Source organism: Macrosteles quadrilineatus, unplaced genomic scaffold, assembly GCF_028750875.1.
Source record: "Macrosteles quadrilineatus isolate MER2022 unplaced genomic scaffold, UCM_ALF_1.0 Scaffold_2__2_contigs__length_208266976, whole genome shotgun sequence".
NCBI lineage: Eukaryota > Metazoa > Arthropoda > Insecta > Hemiptera > Cicadellidae > Macrosteles > Macrosteles quadrilineatus.
The window spans coordinates 182,207,551-182,217,436 of NW_026542595.1; the positions used below are offsets into that span (position 1 = coordinate 182,207,551).

The following is a 9,886-nucleotide window of genomic DNA, read 5'->3' on the forward strand; positions in this document are numbered from 1 at the left end:
AAATATGAACAATTTATGTCCTTCAAAAGCCTAGATTATAAATATATTAAACATTGACAGCCATACGGAAACCAAATACATACATTTTAAGTACAATTACCACGTGTAATTAATTCTATGTAGCATACTAGAATGCTACATAGAACATGCTAGACGACGGTGTTTTTAATCTCTTTAGAATTTTTTGGGTGTTTTGAAAACGAATTCCTACAATATCTCAGTATTCTGTGCCATATTTTTATCGGCGTCGTGTGCTTTAGTTTTTTAATAGCTATCCGTGTCTACATTATGCAATGTTGTAATTCTATTGATGTTGTTATTAAGCAAAAACTATAGCTTTAAATTATAAATGTGTCCTCACTAAATTACAAAATATGCTGGGATAAATTAATAGATTAAAAATTTTAAAAAACAATTAACCTCTAAAATTGTATTCCTTAACCTTATGAACATAGGTTCTTGCTGGTATCATACCCAGGATATGTGAATTATATTTTTAAATATCGGCTGATTGCCCTATATCAGATACAATATCGGTTGATAGCCATTCTTGCAGACAATTTGCATTTCAAATGCACTGATGTAATTGAGGTGGGTCTTATTTTGGTGGGAGATGTGCAGGTACTTTCTCCCACCCCGCGAAACTAAAGCTCCCCCCGACCAGAGCGATTTAAATTGTTCACTTGCAGTGTTGATGGATCACGTATATATACGGATGCTGGGCTGCGCCTCCACGTATTCCACTTCTATCCTTGCCATCGCCATGAGGACCTTGGTGAGTACCAGAACTTTCATCATTTTATGGGGTTTTAATTTCACTTTTTGTTTTTAACATGGTTAGTTTTACAGTTTAAAAATATATTAGAAACATACTAGCATTTTAGGTTTGTTTATACTCCAATTATTTGTTTATCATTGTTTATTTTGGTTTAAAAATACTATTTGGATTTAGTATTTAATTAATATTGTTTGACATTGTGTGTAAAATTATGACTTATTTTGGAGGAATACATTTTTATTTAACAACAAAACGTTGCATATCGTGACATGCATAATTTAAAATCTGTCTTCGGTTTAATACAAGCTATCTTGTTTTATTGAGCAATAAATTTACATTTATATGTTTATTTCACCCACATATAAGAATATAATTATTTATGACAGTACGTTAAAAACATACAATCCCTTTCGTATTCATTTATAGCAACGATCATACCGTTACAAAACATTTACCACTCAACAATTGTCATAACCAAGAACCATGCCCATATTATTTATACATTACAATTTTGACATTGAGATTTAAAGTGGGTTCCTATAGACATGTTATTGGTCTGTGAACAACTTTAAAATGTAGGCTTAGTAATGCATTTTCTTTACTACAACAAAACAGACTTCCAATAGTATATAGCAAATGGAGCTAATAGTAACTTGAAATTTACCACTCTCTTTATTTATTTAATTAATTATTGTGATAATCAGATGCCTGGTAAACGAAAGCAAAGAAAGTTAGTTAGTGAAGTCAAGGTGATTATGAAAAGTCATCGACCGGTATCGTGGTATCAATGGCCTCCAATCTCCCATACTGTATATCTTTTTGCAAATACATAACAATTATAGCATTTCATTTCCATTCAATGATGTGTCAAAAAATAACTTCGATAGCATGATTGGTATTTTAATAAAGACGAACAAGGTAATTATAGAATAGTAGCTCTTTTAAGACTAATTAGCCCTTCTAGTACGTTTTATCTTACGACCATTACAACTGAATTGAGTTATTATTAAGTGATATGTGTATTACGCTCACAATTCTAAGTCCAATTTTTCATTTTCGTTTGTGCCTCAACTCCTTCATAATGCTTTATTGGGTAACACCTTTGAACTTATAATATCAACCCCCCTAAACTAAAAAGAGCATTTCTATTTGAACATGATTACTGTGTATCTACGAAAAATATTATTTTATCAGTGATAGTATTTTTGCAAATTTATGTGCTTGAACAGAAATGTATTGTCCCCTTCATGTACAATGTATTGAGTTGCTCTATCATAGCTAGAGCTATTGGTGACCCAAAAACTGTATTAGTTCACAAAAATAAAATAGAAACAATGAAAAAATCCTAAATCTTTATTAACATTGGATCTATGGTTAGGAAGCCTGTGAAAAACATCCCAGGCTCGTGCCTAGCGTCTTAGGACAGAAAATTATTAGGAAGCCTAATTCTTCATTTCGAGAATAGTTATAATTATTTGAACTACAATGCTTTATGAAACGGGTGTTATCTTTTTGAGTAAATAATCGTATAGGCGGAGTAGTGACATTCCGGCGCTACCACAGATAAAATACTCTTTCTATGTACTTTATTTACTTTATTAGACATGGTTTATCTGCGCAATGGCCAAAGTCAGATCTAAAAATAAACTTGTGTCCGTCCCAAGAGACAGATGCTAGTTGCATCAAGCATGTCAGTGGTCCAACGAGTTGTAGTTGTAGTTGCACAACTAGTAGGCACGTCGGTAACTACCAGTAGGCATCAGAGGCATCTTCGGTCACCAGTGAAAGTTTACCAACCTTGACTCCTACTTCCTTATAGTTAAGCACCTGCCTGGGTCACTGACTCACTGACGTGCTGGTCACTGAGGAAATCTGGTCTAATGGTAGAACGGAATTATCTATGTATGGTAGGAATATACTGATCCAATACACAATGCAAATATCGAAATGGAAGAAAGTTGATGAATCAAGAGATTGTAGATCCATAGGCCTATGTATAATTGTGCTCCGTCAGTATATAAAAAGGTAGCAAGAAGCAGAGCTCTCATACTTCACCAAGAGAGAAGCGTAAGTGGTTTGAAATAAGTATTGCTTCTCTTAATCTCACTAAATTCTGGATAGGAAAAATTTGTCAACCGGAGCACCACAAAAGTTATTAGAAAATTAACTACTGTAACAAATGTACATAACCTGGAACCAGAGATAAATTATTATTTATTATTGCGTAAAACATATTGTAAAACTGAACTTTATACATTATATTACTTTCTTTTACTTTCTTTAACACCTGGACACGACTAGGTATCCGTGGAATAGCCGTGGCTTCTGTGGTATTATAATTTCATTTGTATGAAAATGGAAGAGGAAAAACTTAAAGAATTGGCAATTTTTTGTGTTTTTCTTTACTTTACTGTATTAGGGTACATCACTTTATTTAATCAAATATAAAGGCTCCCAAGTTTTTTTACGCGTGTATATGTGATTTAAGGAAAATGTCTACTAGTAAATAACTATATTGATTATCATTAAACCCTTTTTGTAATATTTTACGGATATCATAAAATGCATACATTTTGACCCTATCTAAAGCACTTAGTTTTACTTTCAATGAAAAGTATTAGAGTATCGTAAGCCCTTAAAAATATTACGATACTAAATTTTCTATTGTGTCCTAATCTTCAACAGGTCCAATCCAAGAACACTCTTAAGATATATTTACACAAATATACTGAACAAATGTTGAAAGACAATAAATGTATTCGTAGGATCCAAGTAAGTAAAATATTGTGTTTTCCTGTAGCAATATTTAACGAGGCATCCCGTTTTATGGTACCAAAAGCCACTGTCAAATTTATAACCAAAGCTTGAAGCTTGATACCGAGATGATTAGTCTAAACAGTTCTCATTACTCAAACTCGCAAATTCCACGCAATTATACCAAAAGACGGGACCAGCTTGTGGTATAATGGTATCATTAACCTTATACCACGACTGACGCAAACAGAGGTGGCACGACACTAAATGGCACGGATGGCACGCCCGTCTGGCGTGGGATGGTAAATGGTAAAGGGTAGACCGAGCTCCTCACGAATACTGCAGACAACATCTAGTTATTGTAAACACTGTTTCGCCACCTCCTTGGACAAATTTGCTAAACGTTGCTAAACACCTTGCCCCACCCGGCGAGACGTTGCGAATGGCGGGGAAGTGGGGGATTTATGGCGGGAAATGCTTTCAGAATATCCGCGCAAATATGAGACTTCCTCGGTAGAATGTGCAGAGTGCAGGACAGGGCGTGGTAAAGGTATACTTTTTACCCCTAAAGTAAAGTGATTTGCATTCTCCCGAACATTATCTTCATTGAAATCCTGTTCCTTTCCCTAATTCCACGGTGGCAACATTAAACGTTTAAATTAATTTTAAGAAAAAAAAAATGCTACGATAACATTGTGGGGACGTTAACATTAAGAAATCATTACACATGTCTGTTTTGATGTAAATAAAAAATATTTTAAGCATAACAGGTATACAATGCGTTTATACTTTAAAAATATGATTTGCTTTGAAAATTATTGTTTTAAATTAGTCAATTTCTTTACAAAATACACCGTTTGCAAAAATAAAGAACATGTAAACAAACCATTATAGAACGAGGTCTGTTAGCAGTTCCTTAAGGGTTTGAATCAAATTGTAAGGGAAAATACAAACACAAACAACAGAACTTATTTAAAACACTCCGGGCATTAACTTGACGCTATTCTGTAGAACCAATTCAAAACATTGTTCGGGGGTTAGTGGTTAGAGAATGATTTTAAAAGCCACATTGAAAAAGGAGAATGGATCATCATACCTTGGAATCTGTATAATTTCCTTTATTAAACTAAAACCTGAAACGTGTAGGCTTAAGATTTATGAAAAGGAAAATTATACAATGAAATACAATAATTCGTTTAACTTTTACATTGCGGTATAACTTTTTATAACAAGAAAAAATTTGATTTGATACTACTTAACAACCTTCGTGCTGTCGTAAGACGGATGTTAGGCACTAAACCAAATCATCCTACCTATATTGCGCTGAACGCATCTCTACCAGGTTCATTTACTTCTAGTTTAACAAACCATCGTGGTTTGAATCAATTTAGCTAAAACCCCAATTACCTCCTCCTTTGTACCGTGAAAATCACAGACCGTCTAGCCACGGTATTGCAACCCTGACATTACCCGTTCCAACTCAGTAACCGCGACGAGGGAACTAGTTACTCGAGAGGAACCGCTCCAGTCAGCGAAACAGCTTAATCCATCTTTAAGCAGGATTTAAATAGTGATACACTATCGCGTTGTAATGATGAGGAAGCTACTCAGAGAAAGTGAGAGAGAGTCACGAATGTGTCTCATCGAGAAGTTATGTGGGCGTGTTAGTGTAACTCTGATGTGGTTCATCCGTCACTGAAGATGTGTCATGTGGGCTTCCGGAGTGGCGTGAAAAGTAACTTTGTGAGAAATGTAAGACGTTTCAACAGTACACTGCAATGGTCTTTTGTAGCAGTAATTCACTGATCAAAATTATACTTTTTATTCAGATGAGTTTGTGATGCTCTTGATCAATTGGATTTTACAAGGAGTATCACGTGTGAATTACTTTTATTTCTTTATTTAAGATAAAACACGAACATTTTGGAACTCTAAGAAGAATTAATTTTAAGATATTTTTTCAGTTTGGACAGTTTATCTAGACCTTTTCTCAAGGCAATTATTTGGGATATTTATTAAGATTCCTTTTTGCCCAGTTTGACCAATGACAGTGAGTAATAGTCACAATCAAAAAAATCCATGTTTATGGTACTACTTAAATATATTAAATATGTTATTCTAGTTCTCTCATAAGTATACTATAGTTCGGCCGCTTAGAAAGCGACCTCTTCTAGCATTGGTTTAGCATTAGCGCGCAGGTCGTTTTCTAAGCGGCCGAACTATAGTTACTGTTCTCTATATATTTGTTTCTGATATAGATTTTAGCGTGCCATTATTTGTGTCAATAAGTCTTCAAGCCTTCCATAATCCCAATCGGAATTTATTATTTTTTTATGTGCCGTATACACAATTGCTATGATATTTCCTCTAACATTAGGTCAACTCAAAACATTGTAGCAACGCTTCTCACATTAAAAACCTGAAATTTAAATAATGTTCACATATTGCAGGTGGTGCTAGTCGTATGCCTGTGTGGTTTGGTGTCCAGTCAGAGGAGGATAGCAAAGCCCATCCCTCTAGGGTTCAACCCCAAACCCTACTCCCCCCAGTACTCCCCCAAGCCTACTGCTTCTTCTCCAGTCCAGTATGACAACAACCCAGTCCCTGGACAACAGTATGATCCAGCCTACAACGCCGTGCCTTACTCTTCCCCCGCTCCCTTCAGCGTATCTTCCGGAGCTCCCTTTAAGAGCTATCAGGTACTTTTTTTCTTAACTATGACTTGACTAAGCGCAAATAATTTTTTGTTAACTGTATACTGTTATTTGTGAGCGTTGTCCACAAAAATAGTTTTATGAGAAATAAATATTGTAAAAATATAAATATAAAATCAAACGTTTTAACCTATTTTAAAACGTATTTGAAACGTATTTTAAAATGTTTATTTCCCTGGAAAAAGTAACAAATGGGTAGGGAATAAGGAACACATTACACTTGTTAAATAAGATACAACAGAATTGATAGGGATTTTCTAAATATAGAAAACAGTCAATGAAATATTACTTATAAGCTTAAAATTAAGCTTAAGAGCTCACTTGGCGTATCTCTAAACCTATATTTTCTACAGTATTTATGTTGACGTTTCTTTTTTTTACAGATAAAATTTTGCAGTTTACTTTAGTAATGAAAAGTATTCATGAATATCTTACATTTGTAATCGAAAAAAACCTGTTTACAGCAGGAGAGTGGTCGCAACGACTTAACCACTCCCATCCCTATCATCCGCTTTGACAAGGAGCAAAGCATAGATGGAAGCTACAAGGCTAGGTAACAAGTATTTCATTTGTATAAGTACGTTAAACAGAGGTTTCAATCTACTTGTTTGGTAGTTTAAGAAGCGTTTGCAATACCGATGAGTAGTTAATTCAATGATGTAACATAGGATACCTGCATGTCGGCGTTAAGTAGATCTATTTTAGTTCAGTTAAAGTTAGATTCATTCAAGGTACGCCGTAACTTCACGGCGCTCCCAGCGGTGGAGGCCAGAACTTCTACTAACCACAGCATGACTGCCGGTCTATATTTAATTCTCTTTGGCGATGTTATTACCATTGTCTATACACAGAATAGACTTCCCATGAAATGTAAAAATTTGAAGCCAAGAAAATATCAGGACCATCTCACCAGAAAGAATAATGGGTTAAATATGAATTAAAATCAATGCAGTATCATAGCAAACAGCTGATTGATGCATCACATGAGACAGGATATTGTCATTAGTTTGTAGACCAGCTAAACAGATCGCACCACGTTTTTTTGTTTTTTTCTGCTTCAAACTTTTAGATTACATGGCAGTCTATTCTTTTTATAGTGAATGGTATTACAATTTGTTATGGTCATTATAGGCTTTATTAGTGTTTCAGTAAATCTATGTAAATAAAATTAGAGTTTTGTCTGTACATTGCTAAGAATCCTAATTTTTTAGGTTATTTTTACGTTTTAGACATTAAAGAAACCGAAACAAGTCTCATCTAAATTTCTGTCTGTCTGTCTGTCTGTCTTCCTGTCTGTCACGGCCCAAGAGCCATTTTACGCGGCCTACTCCTGAAAAACGAGAGCACCTATCAAGTTTCAAATCATTTTAATGTATTAACTGGATTGGCGAGATTGTCTTTAGCCATAAAAATATGGCGTCACTACTTTGTAAATAAAATGACGGACGTTTAAAAACCCAATTTTGTGCGATTTTTTGTAAAGTTTTCCCAATGTTTATCACATATTTATCTATGAAATAACGAACAGCTGTTCGAATCAAGATTATTTCTTCTAGCTGTCACTGATATGTTTACATTGAATGTTGTTTACAAATACCGCAACCATTTCCGATCACGTTTTGAAAGCAAATCCAAACCAAGTAAGATTAATAACGTTTTTCCTTACATAACGGATTTAATTAATCGCAAGTGCAATAATTTGTAGGGTATCCGTAAATGAAAATATAGATTCTTTGTGTATAAAATTGTTCTTGAGTTTTGATAACCGGGAAAAAGACCTTGAATCAGTGTTGTATATGGCTGGGAAACTTACATTTTTTAAATGAATCTTGGGGTTAGATATTTAGAGTTATAGTGAAAAGAGAGGAAACATTTTTTAATACTTTGATAGGGAGAAAAATCACTACAAGTCAGTACAACAATCAAATACAACAAATCAGTACAACAGTTTTATATTTCTTCAACATGAACACAGAACAATAAAAACCAACAATAATACAAAAACACATGTTAATATTCTTAAATCCCAAAACATGTGTTGGAGCCTAATGGTACAAATATTTAAATGTCAAACGTTTTATGTCTTGGGGACAGACTAAGGGCAAAATTAATCAATAGAACACTTAACAGGATGTATAATTAAAATGACAAATTTGAATGAAAATTGCCATCTGGTCTTACTATTAATCAGATAATCATTGTATAATTTGTCCATGTTTAGCTACGAGACCGGCAACAACATAGTCGCTGAAGAGACCGGGTTCCTGAAGAACGTGGGTGTAAAGGACCAAGAGGCGCTGGTGCAGCACGGCAGTTACTCCTACACGTCCCCGGACGGCCAGCTGATCACAGTACACTACACAGCGGACGAGGGTGGATTCCGAGCCGAGGGGGCGCACCTGCCCACACCTCCTCCGGTACCTGAAGAGATACAGAAGAGCCTGGACCTCATCTACGAGGGCATCAGGCTCCAGCGGGTAATATTATTGAGAAAGCTTCGAAATAAGCCATGAGATGTTCATGTTGTTTTATTTTCAAAGAAGCTATTTTGAAGGCAAGGAACGACTTTGACCCGGGACCGATTTACGTTTTTTATTTTAACGCCCTAAGAGGCCAAAAACAATATTGGTTCAAATATTATGTATGTACGAGGGGAGACCCATTCTAAGAGTGCGGTTCTGAAGAAGAGATTAGCACACTAAGATAATTGATATATGGGAGTTGCTTAAGCTACCTAATACGAAATATATACGTATTACGTATAACATACCTACCATTAGGCACTATTCCATTATACATTTTATGGTCACTAAACATGATCTTATTTTTATAGTTCGAGGGGTTATAAGGTTAACCACTATGGTATTTAGAAATGTCTACATAAGGAAATTATTGAGTCAAATAACAACAAACCAGAAAATATAAAAAGTATATGAAAACCCGTATAGTAAAAACAAATCTTCATTTTAATTGTGCCAATGAAAAATAAACAGAAATATAATTAATTGTGAAAGTATTTAAACCAACTTATTATTTTCAATTGCAGGAAGCAGCTAAGAATGACCCTAAGCTGTACAAAGAGTTCCAAGAACAGGAACAAGGATTTGCAGACAACTATCCTCAGAACTTCAGGAGATAGTCTCCTACACTCGCTATCCATGTTGACTGTTATTTTGTGTAAATATTATAAATAATAAATGTACAAAGTTTTTGCCAACTTTGTAAAATTCATTACCCGTATTCTCTTTTAAAAGTATATCTTAATGGTTTGAAATAGTTTTACGTACGTTAAATGTCAATTATTTAATTTACATTGATTTAGAACAAATCACAAATAATTTCAAAATAGTGGATGCAAGCTTTTACTATACATCACTAATTGCTATGTAGCAATTAATAAGCAATCAATACCATTGCTTCAAAACATTGTAAACTGTTGTGTAAACACTACGGGTACCACAAATTGTGTCTCAGAAATAATTATATTTATATTGAACCTTTCATTTTGGACTTATACTGAAGTTTATGTTGATTTTGTTACATACATGGAAAATGGTGGTTAACATTTACTACAATTGTCCAACGATACTCCTAGTTAAATATCTCCTTATTGATATGATTAATTTGTGAAGTTAAAAAA

General features: G+C 34.4%; 1 protein-coding gene across 2 annotated transcripts; it reads left to right on the forward strand.

Moving 5' to 3' along the window:
- The first annotated feature begins 689 nt into the window (after positions 1 to 689).
- On the forward strand, positions 690 to 9,463 carry LOC128987520 (endocuticle structural glycoprotein SgAbd-1-like). 2 transcript variants are annotated; one of them, XM_054408407.1, is made up of 5 exons: positions 690 to 775; positions 5,983 to 6,231; positions 6,711 to 6,799; positions 8,468 to 8,723; positions 9,293 to 9,463. In XM_054408407.1, exons 1-5 carry the CDS (start codon positions 695 to 697, stop codon positions 9,383 to 9,385), a joined length of 768 nt encoding a protein of 255 aa, XP_054264382.1. In that variant the 5' UTR covers positions 690 to 694; the 3' UTR covers positions 9,386 to 9,463. The 2 variants fall into 2 exon arrangements, with proteins under 2 accessions (XP_054264382.1, XP_054264383.1); XM_054408408.1 differs by having other exon boundaries at positions 6,714 to 6,799.
- Positions 9,464 to 9,886: the final 423 nt, after the last annotated feature.

Excerpts from the sequence above, each read along its gene's own strand:
- LOC128987520 (XM_054408407.1), top strand. The coding sequence starts at position 695 with ATGGATCACGTATATATACGGATGCTGGGCTGCGCCTCCACGTATTCC. Across the intron at positions 776-5,982 it reads CCATCGCCATGAGGACCTTG|GTGGTGCTAGTCGTATGCCT; the intron begins GTGAGTACCAGA and ends CACATATTGCAG. Across the intron at positions 8,724-9,292 it reads AGGGCATCAGGCTCCAGCGG|GAAGCAGCTAAGAATGACCC; the intron begins GTAATATTATTG and ends TTTCAATTGCAG.